The sequence below is a fragment of the Pararge aegeria genome, chromosome 10 (assembly GCF_905163445.1).
Source record: "Pararge aegeria chromosome 10, ilParAegt1.1, whole genome shotgun sequence".
NCBI classification, from domain to species: Eukaryota; Metazoa; Arthropoda; class Insecta; order Lepidoptera; family Nymphalidae; genus Pararge; species Pararge aegeria.
The window spans coordinates 10,050,501-10,073,138 of NC_053189.1; the positions used below are offsets into that span (position 1 = coordinate 10,050,501).

Consider the following 22,638-nt stretch of genomic DNA (forward strand, 5'->3'; position numbering starts at 1 on the left):
CTCAAAATTCAAAATGTTCAAAAATTCAAAATAAGCACTTTTGAAACGTCAAGTCAGTCGGTTTGTAGTGACTCTACCACCGGTTCGGAAGGCAGATTCCACTGAGAAGAGCCGGCAAGAAACTCAGCAGATGGCTCTTTTCCAACATCATTTAAGTTTTCAAACAATCTTTAGAATTTTTCTGTTTTGTGAGAGATGAAACACATATAGAACAAAAAGAAATATTTAAATCTGTTACAATTTGTCGGAGTTATGGTGTAAAATCGTCAAACACTCATCCCCTCTCCCAAAGGAACCGAGCTTAATGTCGGGATAAAGTGTCCTATATTACTTCTAACACTTCCAAGAATATGTGTACAAAGTTTCATGAGGATCGGCTAAGTAGTTTTTGCGTGAAAGCGTAACAAACAAACTTACTTTGACGTTTATAATATTAGTAGGGATAATGCGAGGCTACTGTAAGTATACCTATTTCTTAAAATTTGGTACGAAGGGATTCGCGTGATCCGAGTTTATATATCGATCAAAGGTCCGCAATGTGTACATATACCTGAGGCGGAGGTGTTAAGCCTCATGTGCCTGTTATTACAACGGCAACCACGCCTTTCAGTCTGCGACACAGAAATGCTGCTTGGCGGCAGAAATAAGCATGCCAATAGTACCTCTCGGGACGGTCTCTCAGGTTGAAACCATTGATGAAACCGGAACCGACGGGTAATGTACTCTCCGAGGGTACAGGGTTAAAACAGCACAATATTCACAGCGGGCTTAGGCAAGTTCTTAACAAGAAAACTCAACACCGAACATTTTTTAATCTTGCACCAGAATTTAACTTAACAGTTCCGTAGCATGGATAAGAACTAGGGTAATGGTTGAGCAAACTTTTTGTTGCTAAACAATTCATATCGCTATTATAGTTTTACCAAGCATACAAACTCGGCAATTGTATAATTCATATTTTAGACCGCGGATGATTGCCACATCTGATGGCAGAATACTCGGCTCGGCTTTTGGGCAAAGGATCAGCCTCGCTATAAGTATGCAGAAAGCATTCTACCCAGCATTACACGCGGGTATGACTTGCACAGAAATTGGTTTAGATAAAAGTTTGATATAGTCCCTTTCTTTAATGTTTCTATACGTCGTAAGACAGAAGGATATAATCTTTACATAGTAATAAATTATAATACCTACAGATAACAGGAACTACAATTTTGAATATAAAACAACACTTACACATTTCTTTAAAATACGTGTACAACCAACTTAGCCAATCACGATTAACGTTCGATTTTTTTTTTTTTTTTTTACATAAAGTTATAGCCTAAACCAAGCACATACCTCTAGCTCTTCGGAATCTTCGTCTTCATTCTCCCCCTCGGACGAATCCTTATCTTGGACCACTTGACTGTCGCTCTCTTCATCCTTCGTCACTTCAGCTATCAATGGAGTTTGCACGCGCTGGTAGAAAAAAAGTATAGAACGATTAGCGTACGTCTACTATGTAGAATTCCTGATAACCAATGCCTATTGCCTAATGCCCTGTCTCATCAAAAAGTAAGTAACACGTATATATGCAGAATTTCTTCAAGGTAAATTCAATACTTTATATCCTAGAGAAAAAAAAACAAAAAGAAACATAATCATTTATACTATATTCAAGCGGATTAGGACAAGTTTTTTGTAATACCCATCTATTGATTGCCATCTAGGGATATAAACCTCACTTACTTTCTTTAATAGATGGCGTGATTTAAGTGGTACCAATAAATATAAATTACTGTACTTAAGTACCGAACGTATTTGTCTGATAGCCGCAAAGTAGTCCCTTAAACATCGGCTAATTAACAAATGCTTCAATCCATAGTATGTAAATATACTGCGTGGCATGTCTATTCTGAAATATGGTCAACAACAAAATATCTGTTTTTCGCTGTCAAGAACTTCATCGATTTCCCATTTTAGAATACTCAATCTGAAAACTTAGGTACTTAAGCTGTCTTATTTGGGATGATAAATTAATCAGATGGACGCCCATAAATTTCATATTATTTTTCGGTAAAACACAATACAGATAATGTTGTACTTAGGGAACGCCACATATAAAGAACTACTATGGGCTATCGAAATCGGTTTTGAATTAAAATAATTTGAACATTCAATCTACACAATTATCTCTATTTAATTTTTTGGGAAATAAACTTACTTCCACAACATCAGGAACGCGCACGATTTCTGGAGGTGATGCGATAATGCCATTAGTGGTCGGAGCATCGTTGATTTTCTGTTGCATTTGTTGTTGTATCTGCTGTTGCTGCTCCGGTGTCCGGTTAAACAACTTAACTGCTTTGGCCTTAAGCTCTCTCGGGTGGGGCGTATTCTGACGTACAAACGGTGTCTGCAATACAAATAATAATTAAGACTTCACGCAATATACTCCAGCAAACTTCTAAAATAAATGATTCGAGAGAAGAAAAAAAGTCTAAGACGTATTATAAAATTACATGCACATGCTAATCCGAAATGATATATTATAAAATTTAAGCTAATTTAGTTTTACTTAAACCAATTTTTTTTATTCGGTACTTGGTAAATATTTTTAAACGATTTCATGTGAGGGTTCTCGCTTTTTTCCCTCAAAGTACCGAGCAGCAATGCTAATAAGTAAAGCTTAATAGCTGCCTAAGGCCAAAACTGTATAGTAATGTTAAACATGTATGAGGGTTCTGTGAAATTTTGTAATATTCAATAAAACAACAATTTTCAATAAAACTTCTAAACAGATTTTTAGAAGCTCTAAAACGTTAATTATGTTTTGTGATAATGACTCTAGTCAGAAAAATATATTTGAATATCGGTTCTGTGAAGATTTGTTACAAAACTTTAATATAAACATTGGTTCTAATTCTGAAAAAATCTCTAATCATCAGAAAATCGAATAAATATGATATAGAAGTAGTGTTATCCTTCAGTATTGGGAACAATGTGAAGAGGACTCAACTGCTTCTAGATCGATTTTTTGACAGTTTAGTTCAGATTTTTGTTCAACAGAAGAATCACCGATGGATCAGATTTTTAGAAGATCTCAAACTATAGGTCAATTTGTTAATTATAGTCGACTGTAATGGATTGGAACGTTGTTCGTACCGAAAATATCAGCTCAAAACCCAATAGTTACATCAATAAAAAATCACATGATTCATTTCTATGTTGATCTCTAAAATACAACTTCCAAAAATTGTAATGGGCATTTAACCTATTAAACGCGTGATGTTAATAAGTCTATTGTACACGTAGTGACGTGAATCACAGGATATGATATCACACTCAACTTCACCTCCGAGGCAAAACGACGTGCCTCTCAAAATCCAGACTAAATCCATCATAAGTGCAGTGCAAATAGTGCCATGTGATCTACTAGAGTAGAATGAAAATCGTTTGACTTAACATGACGATCTCCTTTATGAATGTGCCGGAATAGCGCAAGCGGTAATACGCCGTGTAGGGTAATACGTCCATCGAGTATTATTTAATTTTATTATTTTTTTTTCAGAACATGCAATAAGTAAATAAAAATGTGCAAATTCATAACGAGTGATTTCGAAAAAATGTATTGCTCCGTATTGTGTGGATACAGTAAGTATAAGTGTTTAATGTACATGAAAAGTAATATTTACAGCTCGTTAAATAAATGAAATTCTAAAACTAATGTTCTATAAATAATGTTTTATTCTAAATACATGGTTCAGTCTACTCGCAGCGCTAGAACCACTAAAACCTATTCAAAACAAAGGACCAAGAGGCTTAATGAAGGCAGAAATGGAGCAAAACTGGAGTGCAATCACCGTTACTTTATTAAAATATTCATGAAGCTTATTTAAATATAATGCCATAAATATTGAAAAATAGCATAAGAAACGGCATTCGAATATAATTTCCACCACTAGAATGTGTGACGCGTATTTTACTTATTATTATTTTATATACAAAACACCAAAAATCCTTTTAAATATACTACTCAAGCACGTTTTTCTCCGGTACCGGAGCAACCTCAGGATTTACAAGGGGCAATTGCAAATGGAGTATGAGTCGTGTTAGAAATACAAATTAAATAAATTAAGCTTGGACACCCGCAAAGTAGCTCCAGCTTCTACCAAACTTTTTTTTCTATTTTTGAAGTATGGGGGGATCATTAAAAGAATTCGGTAAGATATCTGTGATTGCACTTCGTTCGCATAGCCTTGTACCTCGGCGAGGTTAGTAATAGAGGAGGAGAGCCTCTGCAGGGACGCCCTCCGTTGTGTGGTAACTAGCTTGCGCACTACGTCTAAAGGCCTCCTCAACCCTAGTATTGTTTGTGCGCCGAAGAAAGAATCGGACGGTGTCGTCTCCTCGCTGTCCTCCTGAATCGATGTGACCTTGAATACAAATATTTCCTATGTGTGTTTGTAAGCAAGCCGAATACGTGATATATTTTTACATCAATACTTATATAATAAACCAAATTTGGTATTCTTTGAGGGATTCGAAAGTTTTACATAACATATGAAATAGGTTAACTCGTGAAGTGTTTAAAATTACTATTATTTATCAAATTTAAAATAAGATATACAATCTTAAATTGAAAATATAATTTCTTCAAAAACCACAACCGCTTAATATCTAAGCAAAGTCAGTTCAGTTTTTCACTTAACTATTGATAATTACATACATTGTTTTTAAACTAGAGAAATTTTTGTTACAGATGTGAGCTCGCGTGGGCGGGATGGGCATCATCCGTTGGATTAAAATCCATGACATCAACACGTGGTTCTAAAGATCGTCGAAAAATAAACTTTATTGCTGAGTTTTATTACCCTATTCGGAAATCTTTTATTTTCCAGTTCTCGAAATTAGTAATATGCGAAAACGCTAATTTAAAACAGCAGTATTATGGGGGCATAGGATTTTAAAAAGGCCGATAACTTAACTGTCTGTGTATATCTTATTATTTATTGATAGAGTAAACAGTTTTTTTTTGTAAATAAAAGCCATCCAAAATAAAAAAGTCCGTTCAATTTAAATCGCCGCGCAAAAAAAAAATCCTCTTATTTTATATTACAGTATAGGCATATAATATAGTCTCACAGTTACACAAGTTTTTAAGCTTTTTTAAATGTTCTTATCGATGAAGCCTTTTGCTAACTGGGTTATTGTATGAATATTACAACCAGTTTCGACTATTATTTATCTATGATAGCAGTCTGATCTCACTCTACTGCTTTTATCTCGGTTTAATGTTAACATAGTGTGAAATATTATAGCTAGATAACGGTAGAAAATGCGCCGCACGGAGAGATGCAGTGTGAAATTAATTATGCAAGGTCATTTGGGAAGGTCATTTAAGGAAAGGTCATTATGCAAGGTCATTTACACCTCATATAAAAAGTATACCTAACTAATAAACTTAGAGAAATGATTATAATTTCAAGTAACCTTAGTTACCTAAAACGTAAGAAACCTAATTGTAATTACTAAACATCATACCTAAATATGTCTGTGATACCTCTGTCATTAATCTCTTAAAGCAAAATTCAATATCATAAAAACTATATTATTTTACTTTCAATTTAGACCTTTTTAATAATAACTACCTGGTTTTAATTCAAAAATACGCGGTGACAACAATAACATCAGGACGATTACACTATAAGATCAAATTGTATTTAACAATCACTTTTAACTATTGCAAAAGATATTATTAAAACAAGAATAATTCACAAACACGTTCATCTCCCCCCACATATACCTAGACTTCTTAATGTAATTTAAAGTCATTACAACAAGCTTTCTATGAAAGCTGAAACATACATTATTTAGAATTACAATAATTTGTACAAATCGAATATTAGATATTGATGTTTTTTATGGGTGATGCTTGCTTGTATATAGAATAAACATGCACAATATAAAGGCTTTATCTATCTAAAATCATTTGTCCATATTACTGACAATATTTACAAATCTAAGTCCTGAATATTACTTTAATGGGACTCAATTTTTTTTTTCGGTTACGGAACCCTAGAAAGGAAATTATACAGGCTAAGCAAGTGCATATGTTAGGGCATTCGGCAATTGTAGATATATTTAAGTACTGTGCATGGTAATTTGAATTTAATGCCAAAATATGCATTACAATGCCGTCGCTAAGCAGCCGAAAATCGAATCATCGAAAAAAATAGCCCCCCGTATGCGCTTTTAGCGAATGAATTAACAGTGCATATCAAAAAAATAAAACATAAATCGTAAAACGGCACTTTTATTACAATATAAATATGCATAATCTATATAAATATAATACAAAGGTATAAATGTAGTTTATATATAATTCCTTTACATAATCATAAAATACGTAAACACGCTTAATATTCTAGTGTAAAAAAAGATATTGCTATGAATACATAGTTAATACTGATTTTGATTTACATATAATGGAATACTGATATTATTCCAACGCTACTAAAATCGAGCTCAGTGCTAAGTAAGCTCTTTGCCTTGTTAATATGTTATACACGTCATTTCTAAACCAACTGCCAACTTTTCTACATCGGTGACTAGTATTTGAACGGATACTGTGACAGCAACTCCGAAAATCGTAGCAGAATGTTCTGGAAGCGTTCCTAAAGTAAGACTTTCTTGTACAAAATAAGTAACAACAGCATGAGCTCACCTCTTTCGCTTCGGAAACATCTTCGGTGAACTTAACGGAGATAGTGCGTGATGCCTCTCTTTCTTCCCAGCCATCGTCGGAGTCTCTATCTCGCGATAGATTTGACTCTGTTAAACATAACAAATTTATGTATACTATACATAAAACATTTTATATTTAAAAGATTGTTCTACATAACTTTGGAAGGCAATGGTGCCGATTCTGCTGTATATAAATCTTTACACAAATTTGCCAAAATAACCAATGCTAATCTTTTTAACATGTACTTTTTGGAAAAGTATACCATTATTTTATGACTTGTCAATTTTGTTTTATTAACAGATTTATGTTCGTTTCTTTTTTTGCGAACCAAATGACTTTTAAGCCATATTAAGCCTGTCAAACTAACATAGAAAAGCATAGTTACGGCTTCGTCGTCATTATCTTTATCAACTCATTACCATTTAATGAGAAGGGCTTACGCCGTCCTTAACGCGAGCCAAGTGCGGATTGGTATACTTCACACGCCTTTTAGAACATTACGGAGCTCTCAGGCATACTGGTTTCTTTAAGTTTTCCTTTACACTAGCGTATTGAATAATATCACTAGCTTAGTGATAATTTAATTGCTTTAATAAAAAAACCCACATAACCCTGAAAGTTAGAAATCAGGGGGTCGAACTCGGTCATCCCGAAAGGGAGGTCGAAGCAGCTATCACTGCCACACCTATTACCCCGGCTTACAGTCTTCGAAATGCTTTTTTTTATGACTTTTAAAGACTTCACATGACATTGCAGTTAGCGCTGACAACAAAGACATCACAAAAGCAATCGAAAACGAATTAATATCACAACATCAAAACAAAGAAAATTTTATATATGTTTGTATTAATAAATTTCGCTGTATAATGGTCTGAGATGTAATAGTGTATGTTTAACTTATAATTAGGTGGGAAAGCAGCGTTGTGTTTAACTAAGAGATAATATTAAATAAACCAATACAAAGTTGGTAGAAAGTAAAGAAGGTAATCAATTTTTCCTAGAAGTTTTAACATGCGCCAAAAATAAAAAGCAAAACTTTCTGTGAAACTTCACAAAAAGTTTTGCTCGATGTAGACAATTAATATGAAAAATAATTTGACTAAAGAAAAGTTTCAGGTAATATATTTTTTTTTTTATATACTACGACAATACACGTATTGCCATCTAGCCCCAAAGTAAGCGTAGCTTGTGTTATGGGTACTAAGATGCCTGATGAATGTTTTTATGATTTATATACATAAATACTTAGAATATACATATAAACACCCAGACACTGAAAAACATTTATGCTCATCACACAAACATTTTCCAGTAGTGGGACTCGAACCCACGGCCTTGGGCTCAGAAAGCAGGGTCGCTGCAAACTGCGCCATTCGGCTGTCAATATTTTTCTGTACATAAACGAAAACGAAAGTAAATTACAGTTTTTACTTTAACACTACAAGTTACCCCTGAATTAAATCTCACACAATGATGATACAGTCTAAGATGGTAGCGGGCTAACCTGTTCGGGGTATGGCAGTAATAAACTCATATCTCTTAAAGGTTCGTACACGGCATCGTACGGGAACTATTAAACTAAACTTTCTGTTGTATATTATTTACCTTGTTGTTCTTTGTTGGATATGTTTACAGTTTTTTTTTTTAGTTAGGCTATGTTAAAACTTCAATGAATAAAATGATTCTAATAAAACTTACCTCTTATCCTATCAAGCTCTTGTGACTGTGAATTAAATCTGTGTTCCCTGAACCAGGTGCCACTGCCGACCTCTGACGTATGTTCCAACTCTATTTGGTGTGTGACAAGTGGCAAAAGTGACTTTTAGTATATTTAAACGGCAAAAACAAAAACAAACGACGGTCAGTAACTATTAACAATGCTCTTTACACTAAGTTCAATTGTTATAATAAGAAATCGGATATTCGAATGTATATTTACCTAAAGTTAATCACTACAAAATTAAGGAAGTATATATTTTTTGAAAATGAATCTCGGGATGCCTTGAGATCTGTTATTTAGTTATTAATCTTTAGCTATATTCTTAAGATATTATCTTACATACAATGGTTATCAAATGCCACAGTTACTGTACCTTAATTTACTCCCATTTTAGATTTTAAGCGCTTAAAATGTAACACTTTAATATGGAACCATTCAATGAAAGATTTTAACCGAAAATTCTATGAAAACCCTTTCAGTACTAACCATCCTTACATTCACGTATTTTTTGTCTCAAGTTGTCTATTGCTATGAGCATTCAAACAAGATTCAAACGAATATTCATAAAAAGTTTTAAAATCTTGATTGTTTGTAAATGGTCACTGATCCGATGCATAATAATTAAATTCAAAAGCACAAAAAGCAATGCGAAGGACCACATAAACAGTCACAGTTCAAGGACAATATGTTCACCCATGATACATCCAACGTACATACAGGACTGCGCTCGGAATTTTTTGTATGGCGCTTTCTTATATTATTGGTCATAAAGATAACGTACTTCGTCACGAGACTGTTATAAAGAAATGTCTACTTAGTGCATTGAAAGAGTTTTAAAACCAGAATATATTATAATACTATTGTATCTTAAGAACATCTTCAGTAAAATTAAACTCAGTCATCAGTTTGATTAACGTTTTAATTTGGTGGCAATACAATTTCGGCACCAAAGTTCGGAAAATGCAAGCTTGGCGAATACCCATTGCTTGCGTGGTTATTGTACAAATAAATAATACAACAATTATATAATTAACAATTAGAAATAATGTATCTCTGGCATAAAGAAAATTTGAAGTGGACACGGCGCCACTTTACATTTTGTCACATTTTAAAAGAACGGGAAATATATCTTTAGGTCCCACAGGCATCACATATAAATCAACCATTAAATTCGTGATGCATTCTTTGAAAGTAAACTACCTTTAAAATTAAGACTAAAATATAAACTGGACTAATCCATTTTGGAGTTTATATAAAGTAACGATTTAGGACAACGGGTCCTGGGTCCCTAACCATTTCGTGAAATGTGCAGTATTTTCTGGAATATATTTAGATAACCATATGATTTACATTCACTAATATTCTGTTTTTTAAAACCCTTGACAACAGTGAAAGCTAAAATATTCTCTAGAAAGCAGTATCTCTATAGTACATGATGATGTTTTGTTATATGTTGTATATGTTTATAATATTAACGGTATGTTCATAGTACGAGACGGCAGAAGTTCGCTTCATTGGCACGGCCGGAGATAATGGACGACAGATTAAAAGTATGCATCTACACATCTTATACATATACCATGTGTTCCTAAAAGTAAAACTTATTGCCTCAATGTAGCTTAATATTGCGGTAAATACATTCGAGACGGTTTCGAAATTATAGATATTAAAAATTACCGGTTTTATCTTTTGAGTTTCATTCGAACAAAATAATTTATAGTGAATTAATAATGATATCAAATCGCTCTTTAATGGGTTTAATGAAGGCGTACAATGGATCCAAAATCTTAGAAGTACGCCCGCTTATTGCTCGCGAGGTTGAGGACAAGAGGTCATTCAACCCAGACTACGGTCACAAAAGGAAACAACTCATTCATCGGTTAATTCATTTCGTTCCATTATTACCTTTACTCAATTATTAACCCGTATTACGAATGAAACTAACATTAATAAATTTGATCTCTATATGAACCTTAGACAGAACGTGATTCGCGTCTTAACATCATCAATGTACCATAGTGTTGCACCAAAAGCAAAAGTAGAAGTTTCATCAAAACCTTTGTAATAATATGCTCTTTTCATACCTGGCTGTTGCGTATAACTCAGCTGTGGCAGTAAGAAACAAGTCAGGACGTTTTCTCCCGTCGTTTCATCCCTGTCTGTTTGGAAAGTTAATAACGGTTGTGCCTGATTTTCCGAGAGCCATACCGCTTTTAATTCTAAATTTACTAGAGTGTATGGTAGATATTGTAACCTGTGAAAGCAATAAAAACATCATAATTTATCATTATAAAATTACCAGCCCAATACAGGGCACGGCAGTATTTTGGCCTTAGCCTTAGTCCACTCTACGCTGGCAAAGCACTTATTGGTGGACGTATTATTTAATTTATTCCGGTACAAGTTTGCCATTGAATTTTGATAACGGTGTACACGTTACACCGTTAGGGGAATGGCATTTATATTTAACCCATACTCCTAATCGGCTTCTAAGCGACATCGTACCGGAACGCTAAATCGCTTAGCAGCAAGTCTTTGTCGGTTGGTAACTAGCCGCGGCAGAAGCCGCATAAATTTCCAAATTTCCTCTGCCTTGTATTGAACCCGGGATCTTCCACTTAAATCCATGAACCTTCACTCTCAGATTTCCCTGCGATTTTTTGCTTCATCTTTTAAACTAGTGCGATTTAATTGGTTCAAACACACATACAATTCCTCCAAAAAACACTAATTATGTTCCAATGCAGAATGTGCGCGCGTTCTTAGACAACATTCTGATCTCCTTATTATTATAGCCAATTGAAACAGCTTTGCTGGTTAAGCAGTGAGCACGTTCAACACAGGGTCCTGGATTCGATTCCGTTGTCGGGCCAAATATTTTTAGGTAGGTATTGGAACCTCTTTGAACTCTCAAACCCGGAAATAGGAAACTGTCGGTATCCACCCCAGTAAAAGCACGTTAAGTCGAGTTATTAAGAAGCATGTGATAAAAACGGTAAAGCATAAGCCCACCACGCGGCTACAATGTGGGTACATTGCATTTATGCTTTAAAATCTTCTATGGGGGAGTTCATAAAATACGTTACATTTTTAAGGGGGTAAGGGGGTCGAGTCAAATCTCATCTAATCTTACGTTGGAGAGCCCTCACTCAGAAAATTTAAAATAATACCTCACGTAATTTATGGACTCCCCCTATCCTATGGGACTTTGCCCCACCCAGCGGTAGGACGTTAATAGACTGTTAATAATGATAACAAAATATTATGTTTAACGGTCATTATATATCACCTTCCACAAGCAAAATTCTCAATTTTCTTTCGTAAGATTATTTCTAAACTATAGTCAAAAATAAAATGTTTACCTGTTTCCACTAACATCTAAAACATGTAGAGACTTGCAATTTCCTAATTCATTGGGCAGTTTGGTCAATTTATTGTCCCGCAAGCTCAGGACGCCCAGTACAGTCATATTGCCGATCTCGAGCGGTATTTCACCTAATGAATTCCTATCTACATTCAATACTGATAACTCCTGGAGGTTACCTATTGATTTAGGCAGTTCCATTAAAAAGTTCTCCGTCAAGATAAGCTCCTGGAGATTAGTACAGCTGAAAAAGAAAGAAAAAAGTATTTATATGTTAAACAAAACGCTTCTAATTACTTGTTATATTAACATAAACAAATTAACTTGGATAATTATCTGTATTTTATTTTATATGTTTATTTGGCTACAGAGCACAAGCGTTTGAAAGAGATTTGTCTGTCTGTATGTGTAAACAAAAATACAGAGAAATAAGCTAAGCTACTTCACAACAAGGTTTTGTTAAAATTTAGATGATTCCTGATTCCAGATGTTCGTATCCACAAAAAACCGTTTTTACTTATATATTTATTTATAAAAAAATTACGAAAAAGGCAAAAACTTTGCGCATAGGAAAATATGTTTTAAAATACCTCTTAACGTAAAAAAAAAATGGCGGGCTACTGCTAAAATAAATAGTAACAATAATAAATGTTTATGAGATCATAAGATTGTAAGAAGATACTTTACTAACCTTCCGATACCTTCATTTAACATGTGTAACCTATTTTGGTCCAGTTTCAATATAGCTAATTTGGATAGATCCCCGATACCATTAGGCACTGTTTCTAACATATTCTGTGATAGATGGAGATCAGTTAGGGAACATAGGCCACCTATTTCTTCTGGAATTTTCTCTAATTTGTTTTCGCTTACGTCTAAGCACACTAAAGCCTTTAAGTTCCCGATTTCGGATGGCAAATACTGCAATTTGTTGTGGTCTAACCAAAGCTCTTGTAACGCTGGCAGTTCTCCGATAAAGCCGGGCTGTGAAAGAGAAAAAGAAATATAAGTTTTAGGATTTAGTTTTATTCTACTACAAGCTAACTGAACTAGCTAAGCCAGCCAGACCAGTGAAAATTTAGAAATTATAAATTCCCAATTTGCCAGTACGAGCCCGGACCCCTACAAAACTTATAGCGCTCTAGTGACTGGGCCAGAGATCTCGTTAATATATTAATAGTATTCAACTGGCAAATTAAAAAATATTGTTTGAAGGAAAGCGCAACTGCTGTATTTTTGCTGGCTTCTTCTGGCTTGAATCTGCTTTACGTGAGTTTGTTTGTATTGTATAGCAACAAACTCTCGTATGACCAAGATTTATTTGATTACATTTTTCTGGATTGGAAATTCCGATATGCATATTTTGTCCACTAAGACGTAATTTCATTCACAGACCAGTTAGCTACGTCAAATTTCGGAAAAGATTTAATTTGCTGAATCCAACTCGAATAGGCAGAGTTGGGAAAGCTTCATGGCATCTTTTCGTCAACAATTTCTTAATTCCCTGAAGACCAATGTTTTGGACCAGTGCGTGATGCCAGTAACTTATGGATCACTTATTATATATGCCTTATATAATAAAGATCCTGAAATAGTTCCAATAATAAAGGCAATGCCTAAATAAGAAACGCCTAATCTAAGGCGATAACTAAACATAAACCAACCGTTTACAAAAAGTTACCACTTAACAGTTGGTGAAACGTGTATGTGAGTACGTGGTGTCTTTAGACAATGCCTAATGATGCATTCGATTTAGGCGATGCCTAGATATAGTGAAAACGGGCATTTGTCTCTGACCGGGCAATGAAGTGCTAGGCTATCTTTAAGCGGTAAAATGCAGGGTATACGTAGAACATAAAATCATAAAAAATAGACATAACTAATCTAAGATGCTCGAAGCAAAGGTAACAATGAGTGGGCCACGTAACACGGAGGACCTAGGGCCCTAAGATACTAGAATAGGGACCTCGTACTGGAAAGCACAATGGAAGTAGACCGCCTACTAGGTGAACAGACAATAAGCGAGTCGCATTTCACTTGTAACTGTAATGGGCTATAGCAAGGTTATGATATCGTTTTCCGTACAAATAATAAGTATATAGTTACCAATTCCTCGATCTCGTTGTCTCCCAAGTCTAATCTTTCTAGCTTAATGAGGTTTTTCAGCGACTCCGGAAGAGACTTGAGCAAGTTTTCTCTCAGCTCCAATGACTGGAGGGACACCAAACTGAAATCATCAAACGAATTATAACTTTAGTATTATGAGAGATATTCATTGAGGCTTTTATTTAACAACTTCACTCGTATTCCTGTCTTCTGGACTGTAAATTCAAGCTTATTTGTAATCCATTTATACAGATAACTCTTCCATTTATAGATTTGAGATCAAATTTGATATACTTATTAAAAGTGCCTTGGTAGGTATGTATAAATTGAGCATATAGGAAATTCATTAGTTATTTAAAACTTAAGAGTCATGGGTATCTTAAGCAGCGCGACCGTGGTTGGTCATAGCTTTTTAAACCTTTATAAACCTGTAGAGAAGGCCTATGCTTAGCAGTTGGAAATATATAAAGGGTTGTTTAGAACCTACACGCGATCTCAATTGGCCGGACTAGAATAAGTCACGAATTGCGCTGACATACTTTTTAGGAATTCAATGATGACACTGGTACTTGGTAAATGCACGAGCGTCTGAGAGAGCCATGTAGGATCGTGCGAGCTGTAACTTCGGTACATGGCAAAAATTAAGACTAATTTAGTGGGAAGAAGGTCTATAATTACAGTAGACGTAGTTCGTCTACTGTAACCACCAATCCGCACTGGGCCAGCGTGGTGGATTACGGCCTTAACCTCCCACAATGGAAGTTATGGGTTGATATGATGATTTTTATTTATTTATTTTTATTAGAACTACCAACAAAATTACATGATTTATAGTTATAAATAAAGCTAGCCTTAGGTTACTAATGACACATAATTTCACTTATAGGTAGTCACACCATGCACTGGTTAGTATGTACGATAACTCACTTTTATACAAGCATTATTAAAAGATATGTATATTTATAATAATAAAATTTAAACAGAAAGCTTCATAAGAGCCTGTGATAGGCCTACATGAATAAAGAAATTTATAATTTGAATTTGAAATAGAAACTTACATTACCGATGTTAATATTTAAGGAACTTAGAAAACAAAGTTGGGGTACCTAATTATGAGATTACGATTCACCTTCTTGCGAAGTGCCAAACGTCTTAATTATTTTGGTTTTAAATTTTCCTAATCTATCGTTTAACAAATCAATACACTCACTTTTAGCACAATTAAATAGCCTTGCGACAAACGACTTATACCATCGATCGGTGATTAATGTTCTAAAAAGAGAGAAGGGAAAGATGGGAATAAAAGAATAAATTATTATTTGATTACACTGCGATAATAATTAAAAGAGGATATTGAAAATAAGTGTATGCTTGTTTATTACATATGTTCGGGTAAACAACTGCGCTGATTTCGATAAAGCTTGCATCCTGGAGATGGATGTAAAATACTTTTAATGACGTAAAAGTAAAGGGTAATGTTGCGGGACGATCTCGGTGTAATATTACATAAGAATAGTTTGCATCCTGGGAAGGACATTGGATATTTTACATCTCTGTCAGACATACGGTTCCTGTTTTCGGTAAGTACCGGTATTTTTAGAAAACCTAAACAACCGCGAATAAGTCGCAGGAAAAAGCTAATTTATGATGATCCTAAGAAATTTTGATATCAAAAGAACTAATAATATTAGATATCATACGAATTTTTGTGTTCGAAGGGAGTTATGTCGCTTTCTCGCGATACGGGAATTGGTATGCTCCGTACAAATCTATGGCGTCATCATACACACAATATTACGTCACGGTTATGGAATGCTATTTAAGAGCTTATAACATCGAACTCCAGTGACGGATTTTAATTTCGTTTTTACGAAAGCCCATTTGTTTAACTTATTTTATTTATATAGGAAAGTTGTTTTGTAAATTTTTAAGCAGAGAAATTTTTTAATCCTTTCCTGAAATCATCAGTATACATAATTTCTTCTTCTCGTATGATCGTATTGTATAGGTCCGATTACATTTGCATTTTCTAGAAGCTTGGAATGTGAAGTTAATTTGTAACAATGATGGCAAATGACAATGTAGTAGGGCTTCTTTCTACGCCGATCGGACACAATTTATTCACGTCCGCCCTATCGCGTAGCATTCCAGCCGATCGGGTTCATTTATGATAATTTCATATGAAGTTTATTTCACCCCAATTAAGTCTTGTACATAACAGTTGGTTAATTTAAAACAAAAATGTCACGTAGCATTCAAGAGTGTACTTAAATTATCTAAAAATCTCCCTAATTAAGCAATAAATAGCATTACTTCAGTCTCGCAAACTTTTTTTTTACTTGATATTTAAATTAAATCAAAAAGATAGAATGGGACAAAGAATCAATTTTTACATTTGCCCAAAAGAGAGAACCGCCAATTAAAATTAAGAAGACCAAACAAATAATAATGTAAATTCTGGAAAGGACTGATGAAGTTTAGTTTAGACCCAGGCATTTAATTAATTGGGATTATATTCACTTTGAAGGTATTGAAAATCGGTGACAAGGCTGACAAAATTTTTGAATGAAATAGTTTAGATTTTTTTTCAAATTTATATTTTTTTGTCTAGACCTGAATTGGTCTCGATAAGAGACTAATTTAGATAAGGTGCTAGGAGTTTAGAGTTAGCCATAATGGTTTTACAATTCAAATCACAATACCTACCCTAGCTTGTAAAAATAATAAACGTGGAATTAATATAATAATAATTATTATTTCAATAATTCTACCAAGCTTTTCGCAAACGCTGAACTTGTCATTTTTTAGATAAACTTTATCTGTTAACGTTATCGCGGTTAGTTACGTTGATTACTTAGAAGTATTATTGTAATACTAGAACTCTTAGGCGCATAAAAAAACGTAATGAAAACTAAAGTAAATAATTCTACGTAGCTTAGGTTTGGAATAACTTAAATTGACATGTAAATAAATTAAAGGAAAGGCTTTTGCAATTTGTGTCACTTGTAGGAAACATAATAATGAGAATAAAAATACAATAGATGACTAACGCAAGATTAATTTACATTGTACTGCACCCATACAAGGTTTACTGGGTAAGTGCATAATTTGAAACCCATTGTTCAAAGTTAAAAAGATAGGTTATACTCGTTTCTGAAATAACCGCCTTTTTACGAACTAATAACAATATTTAATTTTAACAAAATTTACTTCATTTATTAGTAATAAGTTAATTAATTATTGGTATTTATAATCTTTAATAGATAGATTAAAAATCATTCTAAAATTTAAAGATGATTAACTTTTGTAATAATTAATAAGTCACACAAAAATTTAACCTTTATTTTGTAGCTGTTTTACATTTTCCCCGCTAAACAATATTATCTTCCTTTTAAAATAAAAATGCGACGCAATTACATTAGACCTACCCGATTTAGTACTAAATACTAACTAGCGTTTCATACTTTTAAGTAAGCACAAAATACTAACTAGAATTTGGCTCGGTAGTCATGGCCTTATCAACACCTTCGTAGGTATGTATAATGAATATGCATTTAACCATCTTTGAGGCTTTAAACATTATGCAAAGATACTTTGCATAATACTATAAAATATAATACTTTGTACATATTTAATGTTGAGAATCATGTAGATACATTATACTACTACATAATTTAACGTACTATTTTTATTACGTAAAAATGTGCCCTGGCGGCTTCGTCCGCGTAAATAACGGGACGCAGCAAACTACACCTACCTCAATAAATCAGAAGAAGAAGAAGAAGAAACACTTTATTGCACGTATAACAAACAGGAAAAGAAACAGTAAGGAGTATACAGTACACAATGTAGACATGCAAAGGCGGCCTTATTGCTGCAAGCAATCTCTTACATGCAACCTTTGTAGATAGGACTTACAGCAAGAGAACGGGATAGTGCCAAGAATGTTCATAGATATACATAAATACCAAAATGTAAAGATACAAATACATATATAATTTAAATAAATATACGTAATATATAAAATATACATGATAGGTAAATAGAAAATATACATAATATATATAAATATATAACAAACATAATATATATAAGTAGATTTTAACACACAGTTAAAAAAAAAAAAAAAAAAAGACTATAAAGAATCTACTTCAAATTTCATCACTCAAAGAGAGGTAGTAGTCCTTCAGACGACTCTTAAATATCGGAAGGGAACTACTTCCACGGATTTCAGCAGGCAGATTGTTCCAGAGCATAATTGCTTTAAAGGTAAAAGAATTACTGAAGAACTTCGTTTTACTAAAAGGGAGTACCAGACGATTACCAAGGCGGGATCGAAGGTTGGAATGAGAAGATGAGTCAGAAATAAAGCGAATCAGATACCAAACGTAAAGTTTTTTCAATCGTACTGGAAGTACCAAATATACAAACTGATGTTACTTAGAACTGATATTTTTTCAACATATTAAAACATATCAACAAAGTCAAAGTCAAAGTCAAAAATATCTTTATTCAAGTAGGCCCACAGGTGGCACTTTCGATGCGTACATAAGAACCACACGGTAGTGAGATGATGGCGATAACCACATTCGTAAACTTAAAACTAAAGCTACGAGGGTTCCAAACGCGTCCTGGTCTAAGAAGAAGCTCACAACAAACTTAGCCAGGTGTTTTTTTTTTTTTGTTATCACCATCTCCCAATGTCATTTTAAATTATTAGAAGAGGAACCTGGTTAGAGCAATAATTTACACCCAAGCTTTTTTATCGTTTACGTAGTCCTTTATACTATAATAGGACTTTTCTATAAGCTTACGTTTAATACAAACTTTGAACTTTATACCAGTCTCGCAGTTTCTACGTCGGTCATATGGCGTATCTTCTTTACCGCATAGGCAGCAGAACTAAGCCTGTTCGATAAATTATTTACATGAGGGCCCCATTGAAGTTTAGAATCTAACGTTATTCCTAGAAAAACTGTCGTATCCTCCAGTTTCAGTTCCTCATTATTAAGTAGTACAGTGGTATTCACGTGTTTAACATTAGGTAAAGTGAATTTTATACACTTGGTTTCTTTTCCGTTAAGAACCAAATTATTAGCTTCAAACCACTGTACCACTTTAGCGAGAGAGTTGTTTACGTCGTCAAAAGCTAGTTCACGTCGATTTATTTTAAAACTCAGTGATGTATCATCGGCAAACAGAACTATCCCGTGTTTGTCCTTGGCAAGGTAAGGAAGGACATTAATGTAAATAAGGAACAGAAATGGTCCTAATATAGACCCCTGTGGGACACCTATTTTATACTATAATACACACAGGTTCAACACCTGCGTCGATTGTTGAGCGACCCCGTGTGAAACCAAATTGCTTAATATGAAGTAAATTATACTTATGAAAATGGTAAAGTAATTGATTTAAAATTAGTTTTTCAAAGATTTTACTGAAAGTGGGTAGTACGGATACTGGTCTAAAGTTAGTGGGGTCAGAAGTACTACCCGATTTAAACAATGGAACTATTTTACTAAGTTTCATTAAGTCAGGAAACACACCACAATCTATACAATTATTAAATATTAAGGCTGAATCGGGTGCAACAATATCAATTAATGATTTGACAACGTTTACGGAAATGCCCCACAGATCATTTGTTTTTTTATTAATTAATAATTTAAAGGCTTTAATAACGTCAGAGCCACTAACATGCGTGAATTTAAAAGAATGGTTACACTCAGGCACATTTTCCTTTAATAGAGAGAGAGCCATATCTGGTGAAGAGTTTAATGATTCTGTTGTGGAGACGGGAATGTTGGTAAAGAAGGTTTCAAAAGCAGTAGCCACCTCGAAATCTGTTGTTAAGGCTTTATTATCTACATTAAGTTTAAAGTTAATATTTCGTGGTGTTACTCTTCCCGTCTCCTCATTAATTATGTTCCAAGTAGTTTTGATTGCATTGCTGCTATTTTTAATTTTATTTTTGATGTATCGCGTCTTTTCTAAGTGGCAAGCGCGTTTAAAATTCTTGGAAAACAATTTAACATAATCTGTTCAAGCAACTGTTCTTGCTCTTTGAGCTTCATTAACCCACTATTTAAAACCTTCAACCACGTAAACATTGACAATCACAAATTCCCGTCCCGAGGACCTACTCTGGTTTTGCCTAATTTAAAGAAGGCCGCGCATCACGCTGAAACTAATTAATAAATTCACATGAAACTTCGCACGATCTGAAGTCATACTACGAGATAGGACTCTTCCATGTACAGAATTTGTTACAGGCATATTTCAAGACCTAAATTAGCCAAATCGGTCCAGCCGTTCTCGAGTTTTATTGACACTAACAAACAGAACACAAATATATACTATAATACTAAGTTCCAGCGATTTACGACATACAGTATCTGGTAAGTTAGTTCCCTACACCTATAAATAAGGGCTTGTCAAAGTAAGCTTACCAAGGGAATTTATTTAAAACTATTAATGAAACTGAAGATTTAAATGCCGGTTGTAAAATACGTGCGGTTGCGCCAGTTTTAAAAGCGTCGCACTTTAATTTAAATGCAGCGGAACTGCAGAGAACCTTCACCCATTGTTGGCTTAAACGGGCATCGCCGTGACATACAATAGAAACGTCTGGTATCACTTTACTTTTTAACTCAATTTGTAACATAGGTACTTTCGTCATTTATCAAAAAACCTACCTATGCGTATGTGTTTGTACTATATCGCCATTATCACTAAAGATCTACTGTCCTGACTGACCTCCCTGAGATGTGTGATAGGTCAGTCAAGTCAATCAGAGATGTTAAGTAGCTTCATTCAGAAATACTTTTTGAATTTCTGTATTTAAGCAACTATTTGTCAATACTTGGGACTTTTTAATATGTAGATGTATGTTGTAATAACAGACGGACCGAGAAGATGGCCCATTCGATGGTAATTGGAAAACCGCCTACAAACGGAGCAACCATCGCAGGGCACGGAAGTTACAAATAGGTACACACCTGAGTGCCTGTAATTACACCGGCAACCACGCCCTTCAGACCGAAACGCAGCAATGTTGCTTGGAGACAGAATAAGCATGGCGGTTGTTTTATGTTGCTTTTATGACAGTTCTTCCGGGGAAGAACTATGTCATAAAAGCTCAACAAAGCCTGTGTATGAATGCATATAAAAGTGCATGAGAAAATTGTGAATTATTCTACAAGATTCGAAAAAAAAGTTCGTTTTAAATGATAATGACAAAAAAACACCATATTACTAACACAGATAGTCTGTTTGAAGGAGTAAAAAACAAACAAATGTATCAACAACGCGCCAGATTCGAAGTACATAAAGAGATATCTTTAGTGAGATCCGCCCTTAGGCACACTCAATGCCATTGACGTGCTCATATAGCCCTTATATGTTGTTAATAATTAATTAATTTGTTTGTCAATAATTTTATCGATGTATCCACGTACACAAATAAAAAAAATCGTTTGTTTTATGTACGCTACTATAGCTAGTGACTAATGTAGGATATATTGGATAGAAGCAGGCGTTACTTTGCGGAAATCCATGATATATTATCAAAATTAAGCTTAATTTGCTATACTCCGCGAAAAGCAGGAGAATCTGTGTGGTGTAATTTATAATTTCTTCAATCCTTATACCCCACACCAAACAGATCTTCGGCAGTATACCCTCTACGCACGTTTCGCTCCGAAACCGGAGCATCATCAGGAGATGTTGACTTTACAATGACTTAACAATTATTCATTGTAAAGTCAACATCTCCTGATGATGCTCCGGTTTCGGAGCGAAACGTGCGTAGAGGGTATATTGCCGAAGATCTGTTTGGTGTGGGGTATAAGGATTGAAGAAATTATAAATTACACCACACAGATTCTCCTGCTTTTCGCGGAGTATAGCAAATTAAGCTTAATTTTGATAAATGTAGGATATTGTTTACCAATAAGAACGCTGGACCGTGTTTAATATTTAAAGCCTTGACGCCGCATTCCTAAGCAGATGTCAAAGTACCTACTTAGCGATCCGTTCTTAGCTCTTACTAAACACGTTACACGAACGTCATTCGATGAATCACGACAAAAGTTATAATTTACGTATGTAAGGAGTTCTGTACAAAAGATGCAAGAAATAATTTCGGGTATTGTTACCTCTTGGGTGGCCCACTTTTCAATTTAACGACGATATAAACACTTCTTCCGTACGAGATTCCGCAAGAATCACCAAGTGGCCCATATTGTATTAAAAATTGGGTTTATCGCAGCAAATAAAAACCATAGTGATGTGATGCAAGTCAGCTGTCTCGAATCGATTTGATTCCAAAGATAAAGCCTAGTAAACATTTCAGAGCATGAATTAAATCGATAATCGGTAACTAATCAAAAGATTTAAGGTACCTTCAATTACCGGCATGCACGCTATAACAGTTTTGATGAATCATAGACGTTATATCAATTATTTGTCGCGTGACAGTAGCGCTGCAGCCGCGCGTTAGGAATTTGAATTCAGAATTCACGATGTCGCGTGACTTACTATGGCAGATTACTTGAATATACCTGACCAAAAGAACATTAATATCTTAATCGATAAGGCTAATTCATATCATGACAAAATAATCTCTCCAAGAGAGACCTCAGCTCAGCACCAACAGTCTTGAGGATGTTTGATGTGACACAAAGAGGACTGCCGACCTACGCATAATAGGTGTAA

The 22,638-nt window shown here is 34.4% G+C and overlaps 1 protein-coding gene and 1 long non-coding RNA gene across 16 annotated transcripts in view; one reads left to right on the forward strand and one right to left on the reverse strand.

The window, feature by feature from the left end:
- Positions 1 to 22,638, reverse strand: part of LOC120626713 (protein lap4) — a 130,794-nt gene that overhangs the window by 64,050 nt on the left and 44,106 nt on the right. For 12 of the 15 annotated variants that reach the window (XM_039894351.1, XM_039894356.1, XM_039894354.1 and 9 more), the window contains exons 4-11: positions 13,921 to 14,041; positions 12,506 to 12,798; positions 11,813 to 12,058; positions 10,535 to 10,704; positions 8,429 to 8,518; positions 6,710 to 6,816; positions 2,207 to 2,398; positions 1,342 to 1,461 (exon numbers count right to left, since the gene is read on the reverse strand). In XM_039894351.1, coding sequence (XP_039750285.1) covers positions 1,342 to 1,461; positions 2,207 to 2,398; positions 6,710 to 6,816; positions 8,429 to 8,518; positions 10,535 to 10,704; positions 11,813 to 12,058; positions 12,506 to 12,798; positions 13,921 to 14,041 — 1,339 coding nt within the window. The remainder of the gene's footprint in view (positions 1 to 1,341; positions 1,462 to 2,206; positions 2,399 to 6,709; positions 6,817 to 8,428; positions 8,519 to 10,534; positions 10,705 to 11,812; positions 12,059 to 12,505; positions 12,799 to 13,920; positions 14,042 to 22,638) is intronic. The other 3 variants (XM_039894353.1, XM_039894350.1, XM_039894348.1) reach the window with 1 other exon arrangement.
- LOC120626715 lies at positions 3,346 to 4,876 on the forward strand. Its single transcript, XR_005658874.1, has 3 exons — positions 3,346 to 3,489; positions 3,554 to 3,636; positions 4,745 to 4,876. It is a non-coding gene; the product is annotated as an uncharacterized LOC120626715 (long non-coding RNA).